The sequence below is a fragment of the Halichoerus grypus genome, chromosome 10 (genome assembly GCF_964656455.1).
Source record: "Halichoerus grypus chromosome 10, mHalGry1.hap1.1, whole genome shotgun sequence".
Taxonomy (NCBI): domain Eukaryota; kingdom Metazoa; phylum Chordata; class Mammalia; order Carnivora; family Phocidae; genus Halichoerus; species Halichoerus grypus.
The window spans coordinates 111261520-111279260 of record NC_135721.1 but is presented as its reverse complement, the minus strand read 5'-3'; the positions used below and the strand labels follow the sequence as shown (position 1 = coordinate 111279260).

At 55.0% G+C, this 17741-nt stretch overlaps 1 protein-coding gene across 1 annotated transcript; it reads left to right on the top strand.

The window, feature by feature from the left end:
- Window positions 1-887: 887 nt before the first annotated feature.
- On the top strand, window positions 888-17047 carry BPIFB3 (BPI fold containing family B member 3). Its single transcript, XM_036093170.2, has 15 exons — window positions 888-1005; window positions 1654-1810; window positions 3280-3384; window positions 3818-3958; window positions 5729-5792; window positions 7561-7621; window positions 8387-8478; window positions 8587-8766; window positions 10352-10405; window positions 12274-12444; window positions 13290-13357; window positions 14585-14627; window positions 15390-15453; window positions 15945-16021; window positions 17018-17047. Exons 1-15 carry the CDS (start codon window positions 894-896, stop codon window positions 17045-17047), a joined length of 1419 nt encoding a protein of 472 aa, XP_035949063.2. The 5' UTR covers window positions 888-893.
- The last annotated feature ends 694 nt before the right edge of the window (window positions 17048-17741 follow it).

The following is a 17741-nucleotide window of genomic DNA, read 5'->3' as shown; positions in this document are numbered from 1 at the left end:
CAGCACACAGTCATGCATGGAGGCCCTAGACACAGTCCCTGACCTCGTGGAGCTTACAGAGATGGCAAACAAGGACACAAACACATAATGCATAATTGTAAATTGTGATAGCACCTTAAAATAAATATTCTGAGTGATGTCTAGTGACAAACAGGCTTCTTTAGACAAAGTAAAGGAGGGAGGCCTTTCCAAGCTTGCAATATTTATTCAGAACCTGGGATGAGGAGTCAGTCATGCAAAGAACCAGGGGAAGAGCCTTCCTAACAGAAAGACCAGCGTGTGCAAAGGCCCTGAGGTGGAAAGGGGCTTGGCATGTTTAAGACCAAGGAGGTCGAAGAGGCAGACAGGGACCTAGTGGGTCATGGCAAGAAGCCTGGGTTCTATCCCAAAGGCAGTGGGGAGCAGGGTTTAAGCAGAGGTTATGGGGTATGGGACTGCATTGGCAGTTGCTCCATAAAGATAAGTCCCGTCCTATGAAACTAGTAAGTTAGCCATGATCTCACCTTCCATCTCATTCCTTCCAACATAGAGACCGGGGAAGACAGAAATGGGACATGTTAAGTAGTGGGTCCCCAATCAGCCACACCTTCTGAAACAGCCTCATAAGCCAATGGGAAAGCAGGGCCAGGAAATGAAGCTCCCATGCTGCCGTCCTGGGAAGGAAGGTCCCTCTGTCACTCTCCCTCAGAGACCTGGCATTCACCGGGGACGCAGAGGAATGACTTCTAAGGCACATTAGTCACAGCTTTCCTGGGAGTGAGGCTGGACAGAGCCGGGCCAGGCGGGCGGGAGGGGCCCAGGCTGGTGATGGGGCCCAGGGGTCAGGTGAAGACTGGGGCACGAGGGGTGCCTCAGAGTTCCTGCTTTTGCCCCCGATAGGTGTGCCACCGAGGATGTTGGGCATGTGGTCCTTGCTTCTCCTCTGGGGGCTGGTGACTCCGTGCCAGGGGCTGCTTGAGAAGGTGGGCACGCTTGCTCGGATTGACAAGGATGAACTTGGCAAAGGTGAGCCTGAGGTGGGCAGGCTGTGAGGGGTCCAGCTGCCATGTAGACGTCCACACTGATACGCCTAGGGTGGCTGTTCTAAGGAAGCGCTGGAAACAGGCTGTGATTCTCATCTACTCAGAGAGCTCGGGGGCTAAAGGTTTGCTTGCGGGCTCCCATGGGTGATCAGTTTGCCTTCTCCTGAGAGGTGGACTGCGTGAGGCGGGCTTCGGCCCTGTGGGGGCTGCGTCTGCCTCGGGGATGGGGCCGGGTGGGATGGAGGAGGTGGAGAGGAGGGGGCTGGCTGGGCCAGTGTCTTTGCCCCATGTGTCCAGGGTGGGGGAACTCAAGTAGGCATTGGGTGCTCTGCGGCCCAACGGCCCGGGGTCACGGTCTCGGGGGTATAGTAGGGCAGTTGTGAATAGGAAATGCTTCAAGGAATCAACCTGGCCTCCTCCATCTTGGTCAAGCCCTGGTGGCTGTGGGCTCCCTCCTTTGCTTCTGCCCTTTCTTTTGGTGCTACTGGGTGGCCCAGAGTCAAGGAGCTCTAGTCATACTTTTGGCCCCAAACCCGATTTGCTGTGCGACTTCGGGCAAGTCTCTGCCCTTCTCTGGGCCCTATTTCCCCCTTCTGTAAAATGAACCTTCCACCCTCAACCCTCCCTGTAGCCATCCAGAACTCGCTGGTTGGGGGGCCTATTCTGCAGAACGTCCTGGGGACAGTCACAGCTGTGAACCAGGGCCTCCTGGGCTCTGGGGGACTGCTAGGAGGAGGCGGCCTGCTGAGCTATGGAGGAGTTTTTGGCGTTGTGGAAGAGCTTTCTGGGTGAGTCCTCACAGTTTGGCATCTCAATTGTCCACCTACTATGAGCCCTACAGGAAGGCTAGTCCTTTCTTTGCTTCAGGGAAGAGAGAAGAGATTGACTGTCTTCAATTTGTTGGCAGGTAGTGGGGGTAATGCGGGAAGCCCTGGACAGGGAGTCCCAGGGCCTGAGTCGGAAAATAATGAGTCCACTGTGTATCAGGAAACACAGGGATAGCAGCATGTCCCTGTGGTTGAGGGTTCCAGTTCTGGGCCTGACTCTAGTTACTCACTGTGTGACCTAAGGCAAGTTGCTTAGTCTCTCTGGGCTAATCCAGGTATCTGCTTCATCTCCTTTGGGTGTCCGCTGCAAAGAGCCCTGCTCTGACCAACCCCTTTTTGTTCCCTCCCTGCTTTCAAGTTCTCCAGAAGATGTATCACTCCCCTGCACCGCATATGCTTTACTGGTTTGTTTCTTGCCTCCCCTGCTAGGTTATAAACCCCAGGAGGGGCAGGGCTCCTGTTTGGCTTGTTTATTGCCATATCCCCGATATCATTAATAGTGCTTGATATATAATGGATGTTTGAAAAATATTTTTGAATGAATGAATGAAATCACATAATAGCTAATATTTATAACTTAATTACCACCTAGCCAGGGTTTTCTGTGTAACTAGCACTGTGCTGAACACAGTAAATTAATTATCCCATGGAATCTAGAGGTAGGACTGTTATCAATGGCATTTAACAGGTGAGATTGAGGCCCCTGGCAGCCAAGCGTCCTGTCCAAGTTCATCCAGCCAGAGTGGTGGTGGTGGTGGGTGTGGGTGTTAGTCACAGGCCTTATCTGCCTGCTCCATGTGGGTGGGAACCATTCCATTGGTGGTGAATCGGGGCAAGGTCAATCTGGATAGCTGGGAGGCATCAGCTAGCCAAAGGTAGATGCAGAGTGGAAGGAAAGTCAAGGGAAAGGTGTTCCAGAGAGAGGGAACAGCCTGGGCAAAGGCCCAGAGGACAGAGAAAGCAATGAGCTGTGGGGAGCTGTGTTTGAGAACCCAGCTGAGTTGCATACGCATGAACCTGGGGGGTGGGAGAGGGGAGACAGTGATCCAGGCCAGAGACTGAAACAGGATGGAGGCCATGGGGATGGGGTGAGGAGAACACTTTAATTCACTGAGCCTCCAATGAGGATGATATTACATTTATTGAACATATGCTGTACCAGCTTCAGCAACCACATTTATCTCACTTGTCTTTGCAACGTTTGAGGCGGGTACTAGTATTGGCCCACTTTATAGATGAAGAGACTGAGGCCCAGTGAGGTGAAGTAATTGGGCCCACAGTTGATTTTATGGGTTACAGATGGCATGTGGGACACAGTCCAGAGAGGCTCTAGGCACCACCTGGTCTGAGATGGTCCAGGCACTAAGGGACTGACACTGGGGGTGGGGGGGTCTGGAAATGAGTGGCCCGCCCCTTGATGCCCATCCCAGGCTGAAGATCGAGGAACTCACACTGCCAAAGGTGTCGCTGAAGCTGCTGCCTGGGTTTGGGGTGCAGCTGAGCCTGCACACCAAGGTGGGCCTGCATGGCTCAGGGTGAGTGTGTCCCTGGGAACCTCTACCCTACTGCTCCCCACTCCAGGCCACTGCTCCATTGGGGACCCTACTCTGTTGCCCCCCTCACCCCCATCTCACTGACCCCCCATTTCCTCCCACCGTACTTCCTCTCCATACCGGTCCCTTCCTGGATCCCACCCCACTCCCCTCCCCAGAGACTTCTAGCTCTCTCTCCCTGGACTGCCCTGCCCCATTGCCCAAGGCTCACTGGACGGGGTGGGGGAAGAGGGTGCAGGAACCCTCAAAATGGGGCAGGGACGCAGTGAGTGACAGGAAGGCATGGGGACTAGCCCTCTCGCAGGGCCACTCACCCACTCCTCAGGGCTCCCGCAGCCCCGGGGGCGTGGCCGAGGCGGGCCCTGTTGGGTGGGGCCTGGCAGCCTGGCCACGCCCCCAGCATCCGGTCTCGCAGCCCCCTGGGGGGCCTCCTGCAGCTGGCTGCGGAGGTGAACGTGTCGTCGCGGGTGGCGCTGGGCGTGAGCTCGCGGGGCACGCCCATCCTCGTCCTCAAGCGCTGCAGCACGCTGCTGGGCCACATCAGCCTGCTCTCGGGGTGAGTCCGCAGGTCTCCGGGAGCGGCCGGCTGGGCGGGGCCTGGCCTCCCCCGGCTGCCGGTGGGACTCGCCTGTTCAGCCCGCTGCGCAGACCCGCAGACTGAGACCCATCACAGACAGGCTCTCCGGCCCAGCCCACAGCTACCATCACCCACTACTGGGCGCTCCCCTTCTCCGCCCCAGCCACCCCCGCCCCGGGATCGTCTCCCAGACAGAGCAGACCCTGGCCATCTCAGTTCCCCATCTCAGCACATCAGAGACCCAGCTCTGCCGCCGACTCGCTGTGTGACCCCAGAGGAACCCCCTCCTCTGTCTGGGCTCCAGTGTCCCCAGCTGGACCTAAATTGGATGAGGACCTAAATTGGATGATCCAGAAGGCTCTGGCACTTTTACATCCGTGTCTTTCCCCAACTGTCCAGGACACAGTGGCCTTCCCTACACTTACATTGAACCATCACTCCTGTGGGACAACTGAGGCCCAAAGGGGGCAAGAGACTTGCCGAAGGTCACACACAGATAGCGGCAAGGATGGAGATGGGCTGGCCTCTGGACTCAGATCCGGGGCTTTTCCCCAGGGCTGGGCACCCTCCCCTCCTCTGCCTCACACTTTGCATCTCCCCATTGGTTTCTACACTCCAGGCCGAATCCCACGCCCCCAGCCCATCTTTGTTGGGTGGCTCTGAGCGTGAGGGATAATCAGACAGCTCTGTGGTCACTCCCAGGAATAGGGTGAACCAGGGTTGCTCCTGGCTCCAGAAAGGCTTCCCAGGGTTTCCAGGTGGGGTCTTTGGGCTCCTTAAATCCCGGTAGCTCTACCCTGGTCCTCTGGGCTGGAGAGGGCTCTGGGGAGACTAGAGCCCCGATGGTGTTGGCGTTCTGTGGCTGCGGCTCTGTGGTTGCCAGCCCTCCTCCCCAGACTCCCCTAGTCTGCAGACACACCTGAACCCCCCGACATGCACTTCTCATCCTCAGGCCTCCCCCTCTTATTCATTCAACAAATATCCCTTCATTCACCCAGCAGATGTTTACTGAACCCCCACTCTAAGCCAGGCACTCTTCTGGACCCAAATGTCACTTGTCTATAAATGTTGGAGAAGATGAAGGGAACAGACGTTTATCGAGCATGTATACCAGACATGAATACAGTCCCATGTAATCTTGGCAGCAACAATTCTTTTTTTTTTAATTTTTATTTAAATTCAATTAATTAACATATAGTGTATTATTAGTTTCAGAGGTAGAGTTCAGAGATTCATCAGTTGCATATAACACCCAGTGTTCATTCCATCACGTGCCCTTCTTAATGCCCATCACCCAGTTACCCGATCCCCCCCCCCCACCAGCAACCCTCAGTTTGTTTCCTAGAGTTAAGAGTCTCTTATGGTTTGTCTCCCTCTCTGATTTCATCTTATTTTATTTTTCCCTCCCTTCCCCTATGATCCTCTGTTTTATTTCTTAAATTCCACATATGAGTGAAATCATATGATAATTGTCTTTCTCTGACTGACCTAGTTTGCTTAGCATAATACCCTCTAGTTCCATCCACATCGAGCAACAATTCTTTAAGGTGGGCATTTTACAGATGGGGAAACGGAAGTCATCCCCTGGTTTCCATGGCAAGGCAGAGCCAAGATTTAAACCCCACCCCCTCCGCCTGGAGACGGGAGACGGCCAGAGCCCCCAGTGCCCACTCCGCGGCCGGCCGTGTCTCCCCAGTTGGAGCTGTCCCTGTGTGGTGGCCACACCCTCACACTTCTCTCCCTGCGCAGGCTGCTACCCGCACCGCTTTTCGGGGTCGTGGAGCAGACACTCTTCAAGGTGCTGCCGGGACTGGTGAGTGTGTGGGCCCCAGGCCAGGAGCGCCCCTCCCCTTGACTGCACCTCTCTTTCCCCAGTTTTGAGTAAATCTGGGCGCCAGGCAGGATTAGGCTGTTCTCCCCTTGCACGCCCACTGGATAATCCCATCCTGGCCTGCCCCCGAGCCTCCCGGGTGTCGCCAGCCAGTCTGTAGGTGGCCTGGCACCCTCCATCCCCAGGCTTCCGGATCCTGAGTTGACAGCTCCAGATGAGCTGAGTCCCTGGCTCCCAAATCCAAGCCCCTTTCTTGCCCCCTGCTCTGTCTTTCCCTCCTGTATGATTATTGACTTTATACTTTTCTTTAAACTAGCTTTGAATTAAAATTGAGTCACCCAGTTTTAAAGTGAATTAAAACTGAGGACTGGGCTTGGCAAACATGTCCAGAAAAGCACATATATATAAATTAATACATCATAGGTCAAACGTGAAAACCTGAGAAAAGCTGGTCTGCCCAAAGCCGCCTTTCATTCAGGCCAGTGAGGGGACGGTCTTGCTGGGGTCACACAGCGATCAAAGGGTGGCCGGGCCTCCTGACCCCCAGTCCTGGCAGGACCTCTCTTGTGAGTCATTGTGAAGAATACCTGTGGGAGCCCATGGTTGGCAAAACTGCCCTGGGCTTGAAGAAGCCAATTGAAAGTGAAGCTCAGGGGGAAAAGGGAAGCTCCCAGCAGCAAGGACCCCAACCCAGGCCCATCTCAGGCAGATTTCAACAACGTGGAGGGGGTACATTTAAATCACGGCCCCTAACTGGGCTCTTCAGGACAACTGAGTGCAAGACAGGACTTGTGTAACTCTAAGAGGTTTTAAAAATAAGGGTCGGTTACTAGCATTTCGAGATTGGAGGTTTCTCCTAACGATCCTGTTTCTGGCCTCTCTGGTGCAGTCAGCCAGCCTAGCCACAGGCCCTCCTTCCTGCAGGTTACACACGCTGGTGCCGAGGAGGAGGCCCTTCCTGCCCAGCAGAACCCTTTCTGGTCTCCTCTCATTTCTGTGACATGCCTGACCCCAGAAACCCTGGAGTTTGGGGTCCCTGAGTATAAATGAAAAGGTAGCCATCTCTGGTCTGAGAACAGCTGTGACCTTGGGCAGGTCACCTTTCTTCCATCCCAGCTGCCGAAGGAAGGGGCTGAAAGTAGGAAGGGGCTGGACTGGGTCGCCTCTGGGCTTCCTGCTCCAGCGGATTCAGATTCTGTGACTCCCAGACCCGGGGTTCTGGAAGCCAAACCACTTCGTGTCTGTCCTCCTCACCCAGGGGTTTTCTGAGCACACATGACACTGTGGTGTGCGCAGCGGACGGGGCCCAGGCCTGACTTTCCGGGTGAAGGAGGGGGGTTGCCCTTCTTCGGTGTCTGAATTCTAGGTTGCCCAGTGCCCACCTGGACAGCAGGAGGGGCCCGAGACCTGGGAGGGGGCAGCTGCCTTTGTCTCCTCAAGGGAGGGCTGTGCCCCCACCCCCCAGCTGGCCTCTGAAATGTGCCTCCCCTGTTCTCCCGGCCTCCTTCGAGGCTTTCTGAGGGGACCCATGTAACTGGCCCTCTGTGCCCTCTGCTCTGCCCTCCGACACCAAAGTCCAGCCCCCCCACCCCTGCCTCCCGCCTGTGTGTCCCCCAGTCCGTCTGCACATTCTGACTTGCCTTGGACCCCAGGACCACTGAGCAAATGATTGGGAGAAAAGTCAGCTGTCCCCTGCTCTGGTCTGGGGCCACTTCTATTTTCCTGTAACACCTGTCTCCTCCGGACGCAGCTGTGCCCCATGGTGGACAGTGTGCTGGGCGTGGTGAATGAGCTCCTGGGGACTGTGCTGAGTAAGCTGGGGCCCAACCCCCTCCTCCTTACCCCTTCTCCCTCCCCCTTCCCATTACCCCAAGGGGGGGCAGGGTGCTACGGGAAGAGGAAGGGGCAGAATTCTGGGGCCTTCACTTCCTCCTCAGACTGATAAGGCCGCCACATGGAGGAGGTCTAATGGTGGGGTTCTGGGCTGAGGCCGGTTCTGCGGGGCCTGGAGGCTTAGAGCCAGCCAGGTCTCCCCCTGCCAGGGGCTGAGGGCCACTTGTCCAGCACTGGTGGTGTGTCTGGAGCTGTCAGAAGCACGAGACAGATATTATTATTATCTGGACAGACAAGATGACTGAGGCCCAGAGCTTAAGTCAGCAACCCAAAGCCCCACAGCCACAGTGGCCTCCAGTCTCTCTGAGCCTTATGGAGACATGGATGCCTTTGAAAAATATAAAAAGACATAACCAGGCTAAGGATAGAAAACTTAGGGGCGCATATGTCCCTATATGTGGTGTTATGTTGAGAGAGGCGGGGCCACCTCGTGGTTAGTGAAAGAAACTAGCTCTGGAAAACAGAAATCCTGGCTTTGCCATTCCATTCTGTGGCTTGTGTGACCTTGGGCTGGTGACGTCCTCCGTCTGAGCCTCAGCTTCCTTATCTATAAACTGCAGATGACCCTAGTGCCCAAGTGAATACTTAGTGGAACGCTAGGCACTCAATAGATAGGAGGCGGGCTTATTATTATTGGGGGCTGGGTTCACGGGGTCTTTCTCCCTCCTCCCCTCCCCATGTAGGCCTGGTGCCCCTTGGGGCTCTTGGGTCCGTGGAATTTACTCTGGCCACGCTGCCTCTTATCTCTAACCAGTACATAGAGCTGGACATCAACGTGAGTGCCCACCAAGGCCCTGCCCACAGCCGGGGGCGGGGTGGGGTGCTGGCAGAGGCTGGGTAGGGGATGCTGGTGGTCCTCTAAATGATGTCTCCTCCCCTACAGCCCATCGTGAAAAGCGTAGCTGGTGATGTCATCGACTTCCCCAAGCCCCCCAAACCCATCAAGGTGCCCCCCAAGGAGGACCACACATCCCAAGTGGTTGTGCCTCTGCCCCTCTTCAGCACCGTGTTTGGGCTCCTGCAGACCAACGGTGCCCTTGACATAGACATCACCCGGGAGCTGGTAAGTGTGGCCCCTGCCCCGCTGTGGCCTGACAGTGCTAGCCATGAGCTCGTCACATCATCACTGGTCAGCCTTGACTAGCCCTCTTCTCTATAACTAGAGAGGGTTGGACAAGTTTACGGCATGCATATGCCCACTCTTGTCCTTGTGACAGATACCGCTAATCGATAATGGCCCTCTACTTGGCTAAATCTGAATGGGACCTCTGAATCCTTCTCTACATGGCACTCCAGGAAGTTACTTTCAGTCGGTCAAAACTGGCATATGAAATGTAGCTAGTTTTCCGTCCCCATACCATTTGAGTCCTTCTGGAGTCAAAGCCCAATTTTATACTAAACTGTGAATGGTTAACATTTCCATTGCTTTCTCAAGAGCAGATTTGAGTTGGAGAGAAGAAAACTAGGGTTGGACTATACCTAAAGTCACTTGGACATTTGTTCTAAAGCTTCTGAGACCTCTCTGCTTCCATTCTGGCCCTTCTCGTACCCTCACAGATGTCTGGAAGCCCCGCAGGAGCCTCACCCAGAGACATTTTTCTTAGTCTCATCCTTTCCACAGGCAGTGAATCTGAGCCCCCTGGGGCCTCTGCCTGCAACTCAGGCCCAAGGTGGCAAGGATTGATCACTCATTTCCTGATGGTGGGGTCCAGAGAGCACTGTGAAGGCCTATGGGAGGTGGGAATAGGGCCCTGAGCTGGGAGGCAGGTGTCTTCTAGCTGGGGGGAGGAGACAGGGGAGGCTAGGCAGAGACTATGAGTGTGAGAATGTGTGTGTCAGAGCAGTGTGTGTGTGTGTGTGTGTGTGTGTGTGTGTGTGTGTGGCAGGAGAAAGGGACCTCAGTGGCCATAGGGTGATAGCTGTGTGTTGGGTGAGTGTCTGGAAATCCTCTGACCAGGAGAGAATGCGTTTGTATGTTTATCCTGTGTGAACAGGTATGTTCTGCAAAGTGGACACGTGCAAACATCAGGGCGGGGCGGCTGGGCCATTATAGATGAAAGCAGACCTGATGGGACTGTAGTGAGCTAGGGGGCCTGTGCCCCGTGTCTCTGGCAGCTGCTACTCAGCTTCCCCAAGGGGATGGGGTGCAGGCCCAGTGTGATCAGGTTTTCCAAAGTTTTAGCCAGAGCCTGGCAAATTTATATGAACTTTCTTAATTTGTAAATACTGGAAACAAATTCATAGGTTTTGAGAAAAGACCGTTTGGATAAAGGGCAGAAATGTCTGGGATCGGATCCCTGGGCCTTCAGATCGTAAGCTCTGGCAGAGTAGTTTAAGAGTCCAGGAGTCAGCCTTCCCAGGTCAGATCCTGCAGCACAACTCACCAGCTTATGACCTTGGGCGGGAGCATCAGGCTTCCCATCTGTAATGTAATGCTGAAATGAGCAAAGGCACACAAAGCCCTTAGCGTGGGCCTGGCAAGTGGTAAACACTCATCAGTGGCCAAGAGGAGGAACCCGAGTGTCTGTAGGGATGTGTGTGTGTAATTGGCAGGGGTGGGTGGGATGTGGGCAGAACTACTTTGTGTATGCTGAAGAATTCCTGTCCTGTGTCTGTTCACCCCACACCCCATTTGGGCTTGAGTCCAGGTCCCCAGCAATGTGCCGTTGACAACTACAGACCTGGCGGCTTTGGTCCCTGAGGTGAGTGACCCTCTCATGGGCTTTGATCATTGTCGCTCTTTCCTGATGGGCCTGAGTGAACTCCAGAATCGTTCTCAATACCGCTCTCCAGACAGCTGCAATCGAATGTCGAGTCCAAATTCACGCTAAAGTTTAAATGACTACCACTTAAACTTTCTTGACCGCAGATTTTGCTCGGAGAGGAAAGGATCAGAGTTTAACTGCCCAGAAGTCAACCGGGTATTTGTCCTGTGGCTGTTGCACCTCCGTCAGGCAGAGGACAGGAGATTCTTCCCCGCCGTCCACCTGCCCAACTTCATGTTGGCCTCGGTCTTCTCCGTCCCCAGGGAGAAGATTCTGGGTGCTGGCCCTGAGGAGGGAAGGGAAAGGAGAGGATTCAGGGAGGTTTGACTAGTGGGCATCCATCAGGATGTGACTTCAGGGCCTGGCCTCAGTTTTCCTGACTGTTCAGCTGGGGCTGGACCAGCCACTTTCCAGCTGTGGGAATCTGAATTCATACTGAAGTTGAAATGACTACTACAAGGTCCTTACGTAATAGCAGATGCTGACAGAGGTTGGAATGAGGCCCAGAAGGTCTGGGTTTCTACTGGGGAAGATGGAGGGGGCAGCGGAGTTTGGGGGTGCAGAGGACAAACTGAATACTTGGAAGGTGGTGATTCACATCAACCTTAGCGGGTGTGGCTGGGGCCTCTGCTTCTGGGAGTCCTTGGCCGAAGGGCATAGGGGTCTCAGGCAAAGGAGGAGATGGGGCTAGACATGCAGAGGACCTCCCGAGAGCAGGAGTTGTAAGATGGAGAGGGACTTGGAGGAGGCAGAGGTGGCAGGAGTGGGGAACCCATGCCCACAGAGAGCCGGGCCTTGTCCCTCCAGCGTGGGGAGGCTGGGCCTGTCTCTGGAGGCAGAAGTCTTTGTACTTGCTGTGTCAGAGCCCCATGGCCCCGGCTCTGAGTCTGGTTCCATGGCTTCAGAATCTGTGGATACATAAGGATGGAATCTGCTGATTCCCTGTCTTTATGACCCTGCGACTCTGGGAGTCAGGGCTGGATGGGTCCCCGGGTTCCGGCATTCAAGTGGTCCTAAGCCTCGGTGACTCCGTGGCTTCCAGCATTTCCATGGTTCTATGATTGTGAATCTTGGAATTTCCTGGTTGTGAGTCAGTCAGCGCTACGCACTGAGCACCTACTATGTGCCAGGCCCTGTGCTAGGTGCAGAAGGAACCAAAGATGAAAAGCAGACCAAAGCCTGTTTCAGGAGCTGCCATCCTGGTAGGGGTGACAGACGTTGGACACATGAATAAGTAGACTATATACCCCGTCAGAAGGTGGAAGAGGATGGGGCGGTGAAGGCAGATGAGGAAGGCGGGGGTAGTGCTTTTAGGCAGGGTGCCCTGCCAAGGCCTCACTGAGGAGGTGACATTTGAACAGTAGGCTGAAGGAGTGGAGGGAGGGAAACACGCGAGTATCTGGGGAAGAAACAGCAAGTGCCAAGGCCCTGAGGTTGGGGGTGTGCCAGGCAGTTTGGAGGAAGAGCCAAGTGGCCATGAGTCAGGAGAGAATGTGGGGCCAGCGGTTGGAGGGAAGATGGAGAGGAGAGCCGAGGATGGGTCGTATAGGGCCTGTGGGTCTTGCGGGAGATTTTGACTGTGAGACAAGAGCCTGATTCAATTCCGTGGGTTGATGTCTCCCCGCTTGAATGTCAGCCTTGGGGGGGCATGAGCAGGACTGTCTGGTTCGGGCTGTAACCTTAGTACCCAGCATGGTGCCCGGTGCCCATTAGGTGCTCAGTGGGTGTTTGTTGACTGACTGATTCTATTATTGGGGCACTGAAGCTGCCCTCCCGTCCCCTGCCCTGCCCCTGCCTCTCTCCAGGCCCTGGGAAAGTTGCCCCCAGGCCAGCAGCTCCTGCTCTCGATGCGGGTGAAAGAAGCACCATCAGTCACACTCCAGAACGGCAAGGCCACCATCTCTATCCCAGCTAACATCCATGTGCTGTCCTACTCCCCTAAAGGGACCCCTGAAGCCCTCTTCGAGCTGAATGTGGTGAGTGGCCGAGGGCTGGGAGCCTGGCACTGGGGCTCTGAGCGGGCCTGCCTTCTCCCAGACCCTGATTTCGGGGGTGTCTCCCTCCCCCATTGTCGTCATCTGAGCTGAGGCCCGGGAGGCCCGGGTGCCCGCTCCATCACGCATTTGTCCTGGCCCAGGTCCTGTCTGCTCTGCCTTCCTCAGATCTCAGGAATGACTCCCCATCTCCTCAGCCTCGCTGTGCTCAGATATCTCTCCGGTGACCCTCCAGCTTCCCCCTGGCCCTCCACCTCTGCTGGTTTTCCCAAAAGCACAGCTGCGAGAGGCAGGTCCCTCCCTGCTCACTCTCTGCCTGGCCCCCCAGGACAAGCACCTTTGCCTGGCACTCAGTGCCCTCCCGCCCCATCCTCTGCCCTTCCCATCCTTCTCCCTCGGCCTCAGTGACTCAGGGCTAGCAGGTCCCAACTGGGTGCCTTTGTTGGCGGGGCTCCCCCCCCCGCAGTGCCGTCTCCCCTCCCCCCTTGGCTAACTTCCTCTTTCAAGATTCAGCTCAGGTGTCACCCCACTGGGGACGCCTTTCCTTGCCCCCCTTTAGGCTGGATTGTGGGTCTCTCCAGGCTCCTGGAGCCCCAGAGCTTCCTCTCATGCAACATCAGGTGCCCTCAATGCTCCACTTCCTGAACACCAGAGCCTTCAAGTTACCTCCGCGTAGCCCAGTGTGAACCCTAGCCCACAGTAGGGCCACAGTAGGGATTAGTGGAGGGAACGGATAGTGGAAATTCACCTGTTGGCCAAAGTGGCCCTGTCCTCAAGCTCCTCCTGCCACATTCATGGCTAACCTCTGCCTGCTCTTTCCATTGCAGGTTTTGACTTTAAATGCCCAGCTGGCTCCCTCAGTTACCAAGCTGCACCTCTCGCTGTCCCTGGAACGGTAACATGGGGTCCTGGGCCTTGTCTTTAGGAACAAGAACTAGGTAGGGGCCGACTGGAACCACCACCCATTCGCTGAGCATCAGTCAAGTTGCCTGTGTTCTACCAGCCTCTTCCTTGCCTCCAGGACCTGCCAGGGAGGGGTCGGTATTAGCCCATTTTACAGATGGGACAGCCGGGGCTCAGGGCAGCAGGATCCAGAGCAGGCTTCTACCACTGCACCTGCTCCAAACCTGGCCCTGGGAGATAAACGTGCTGCGGGGACATGGAGTCCAAACTCCGTGAGTTACCAGCCCCAGAGACTAGCCACGGAGATAACTGTAAAATTCTCTGTTATTCATGTGGACTAGTTACTTCTCTAATCTCTCCACCCCCGAGGTAACTAGGTCCCATGATAACCATAAAAACCAAGATGGTGAGGTTGGTGACAGTCCTTCCTGACACATGCATGGCACTTCACAGCCGGCAAAGCCCAGGCTCACGCAGCGGGCTGTCCCCGGAAGCCGGGCTGCGGTCTGGGCCTCCACTCTGCAGGCCCAGTGCTGTCACCATGGCCTGAGGCCTGGGGACCTGCCTGTCCCTCCCCTAGGTGTGGGGGGCTTTCCCGGGGGTCTCTGGGATCTGCCCGTCCAGAGCCGTAGGCCCCCCAGTGCTCACCTGACCCCGTATTCGTGTCCTCCGCAGGCCCTCAGGCTGCTGCTTCCCCCCTGCAAGGCTCCATTGTCGCCCCATTTCTAGCCTTGCCCCCCTGCCTGGGTTTGCTTCCCCTCCCTGGTAGCAGTCCCTGCCTCAGCCCCTCAGGAAATAGAGGTGTGTGTCCAGGCTCTGGCCCTGGACCTGTATTTGGGCCAGCTGGGATCCGTCTTTAGTGCTGTCTTTAGTGCTCGCCTGCTGGATGCCGGGAACCCTGAGTCCTGTGCTTAGTCTCTGGGAGGGCCACTCCTTAGGGAGGCTCAGCCACTTGCCCAGGGCCAAACAATTGGGAGGGGGACCAAGACTTCAAGGCCGTAGAGTCAGAGGGGGCAGTCATGATATATCAGAAGAAGGTTAGATCCGTTCAGGTCCATTTTACAGGTGGGAAAACTGAGTCCCTGAGTTGAGGTGACTAGAGGCAGAGTTGGGGCTGTAACCCTGTTTCCTGATCCTGGGAGTGGGGTGGGCAGAGCAGTGCTCAGCAGGTGCTGTGGTGGGTGCTGCGGCCGCTCAGTATCTCTCTTCTCTCCCCCAGGCTCAGTGTCAAGCTGGCCTCCTCCTTTGCCCATGCCTTTGATGTAAGTTCCTGGGAGCAGCTTGTCAGTGGTGAGGGTCTTCAAGTGGGGGGTGGAAAGGGGCAGGATGAGTCATAGGTCATATGCCTGAGCTGACCCGTCTGGGCTCTGCCCCAACAAGCCAGAGTGGGCAAACATCAGAGCAAGTGTGCATGTGTGTATATGTATGTGTAAAATAGTCATCATCTGAGGAAAGTGAATCTCATGATCTTCCAAAGTCTTGGAACCTTACAAAGTTGTAAACATTCAGAATCTCACAAGGACTCAAAATTCTAGAACTTCACACAGTAATAATGTTCCTGAACTCAGAAAGTTCTAACATTTCAGAGCCTCACAGAGCCCTTGGTGAAGTCCTGCTTCTCAGAGTTCGGAGGTTCTGGAGTCCCAAAATGGTCTCAGGTTCTAGAACATTCTAAGGGTCCCTAAAAGGATAGGAATCTAAGAGCAGACCTCTCAAAGTTCTACTGGAGCTGGGCATGTTTTCTGCTCTTTCTCAGGCACTGTCCCTTCCAGGCCCCACAGACCCTTCCTCTAGGAAAGCAGTTCTTCCAAGCTCATGGGACCTGCGTGAAGCTGTTCTAAATCACAGAGTCCCCTTTGGGGTCATTGATGTACAGCCACCCCAGTGGGCCCTGTGCCCACCAGAAATGTGTCCTCAGGCTTGGGGGAGGCTCAGCGGCTGGACCTCTGGATTCCCTGCTGGGGAAGGGATGAGCTGCTCTTGGCGAAGCCACACCTCCCAGCTTTCCCTGTGCTCTGTTGCAGGCATCCCGTTTAGAAGAATGGCTCAGTGATGTGGTCCGGGTGGCCTATGTGCCGAAGCTCAATGGTATGGGCGGACTTTGCTCTCTTCTTGGAAACATGGAATGTCTGAAATCAGATTGCCCATTGTTCTGATAGAGATACTGAGGTTGGAGGGGTTGATCCCCATTTCTAAGATGTAGAAACTGAGGCACCGATGTTTCCATTCAAACTACATTAATTAGCACCTCCATCACGCCAAACCCTGGGCCCTGAAAGCTGTCTGACCAGTGTCCTGTCCTCAAGCTCACAGTCCAGAGGGAAATAGTCATATAAACAAATAATTAAAATTTAGATGACTCAGAGTGTGCAAGGGACTGATAGAACCTCGCACTGATAGAACCTGAGGGGAGCCACTGATGACAATACAGAAAAGGAGCATTTTTGTTTGGGTTTAGTAGGATGAGTAGGAGTCTGCCAATCAGGAAAACTGAGTCCCCAAGAACAGAAATGGCTGGCTCAAGGAAACTTGTCCCAGCCCCCAACCTACCTTGGCTCTCAACCATTTCCTCCTCACAGTGGACCTGGATGTTGGAATTCCCTTGCCTAAGGTTCTCAATGTCAATTTTGCCAACGCAGCCCTGAAGATCATCGAGGTAAGTTTCCCACGCAGGTGTGGCTTTGATGGGCCTTAAGCTCGAGCTGAGGGGAATGCCCTGCCTTACCATCTGGTCTGTCCCTGCACCGTTTTCTAAGTTGCTCAGGGCATTACAAGTTACTTCACCTGGGAATGTCAAACATATGACGTGTGCTACAGCTCCTTCCTCACTCGCCCACGGCAGACATTGTCGGTTGATCACAGAGTCCTCTCCTGTTGAATGCAGACATGCATCTGACCTATTGGATGGAATTTGACATTCACTCACAGAGTCACAGCTCCCCTGGCCCCGGGCTAGCAAATATCCTGTGCCTGTGGCAGGCATGGCTAATAGTTCATGACATTTTTTCTTGCTGAACATCAACATGGCCTCACGATCCTTTTCTTTTCTTTTTTTTTTTTAAGATTTTATTTATTTGACAGAGGGAGACACAGCGAGAGAGGGAACACAAGCAGGGGGAGTGGGAGAGGGAGAAGCAGGCTTCCCATGGAGCAGGGAGCCCGATGCAGGGCTCCATCCCAGGACCCCGGGATCATGACCTGAGCCGAAGGCAGACGCTTAACGACTGAGCCACCCAGGCACTCCCTCACGATCCTTTTCAATCCAGCACCACTTTGAGTCTTGGAACGACTCTGGGAGGTGGGCAGAGCAGGGAATTATGGATCCACTTATCAGATGAGGATCAGGGATGAAGGAGGTCAAATTTCTGGCCCAAGGCCACTTAATAAATTAGCAGGAGAAATGGTGCTTGAACTTGGATCTCTTGACTTAAGTTCGGAAGTCAGTGACCTCTCCCACACTGGATGTCATTCATTCATCGTTCACTCACTTGTTCATTCATTCAGTTAGCGAGTGCCTGCTGGGTTCCAGGTCTGGTGCTAACCCCAGGGCACAGGGCTGGGGGTGAGGGGAGGATTGGAGGAGGACATGGAGACAGCAGCAGGGGTGGAGGGCATGGCAGATGGGCTAACCGAGAACCGTCGCTCCTTGCAGAATGCCGTTGTATTGACCGTGGTATCCTGAAGCTGAGAATGGCCACCTGCCCTCCCCGTTGACTTCCAGAGTCCGTGCACCTGCCCACTCGGCCTCAATTTCCCTCCCAGCCTCTGGCCTGTGTCGGTGACAGTGTTAGTGTCCCTTAGGCACCCAGGACCACCCAGGTGCTCTAGCCCTGCAGCTCTGCCCCCAGTCTGGAGTGGGGACTGCAGGGCTGGGCACAGAACTCCTTTTTGAAGAACAGTGGAGAGTTCTGAGCTTTCAATAAACCACTCCTCTCTCTCGGCACCTCCCAGCTGGTTTGTTCCTCAGGTTTCTGGGACCCTCGCCAGCTCCTGGCCGGGGCTCCTGGAGGGTAAAGGACTTGGGGGCCTAGTCCTTGTAGCTTTGCCTCCCAAACTTACCTGGGTGGCCTGGGAAGCCTATGTGTCTTGTCCTGCCTTCCTTCACCTCTGCCTCGGGCTCTCGTGCCCCCCTCCCCTGGCCCCTACCCCCTTCCCATATCTATTTTTCTAAGTACCCGTATCTTTCGCTCTGTCTCTTTGAGTCTGTCTGATTCTGTGTCTGTCTGTCTCTGTCTCTCTGACTTTGGGACACTTCTCAGAAGTGATGTGTGAGCAGAAGGGTGAATAGGAGTTTTTCAGGGAGAAAGGAGCCAGCATTCCCGGAAGCAAGGCTGACCTGGTCCTGCCCTGGAGGGATCCCTACTGGCTGCACGCCG

What these genes read in the sequence shown, in the direction of transcription:
- BPIFB3 (XM_036093170.2), top strand. Translation starts at nt 894, where the DNA reads ATGTTGGGCATGTGGTCCTTGCTTCTCCTCTGGGGGCTGGTGACTCCG. An exon ending in GCTCCTGGGGACTGTGCTGA is followed by an intron (nt 7,622 to 8,386) that starts GTAAGCTGGGGC and finishes CTCCCCATGTAG; the next exon opens with GCCTGGTGCCCCTTGGGGCT. An exon ending in CCTTTGCCCATGCCTTTGAT is followed by an intron (nt 14,628 to 15,389) that starts GTAAGTTCCTGG and finishes GCTCTGTTGCAG; the next exon opens with GCATCCCGTTTAGAAGAATG.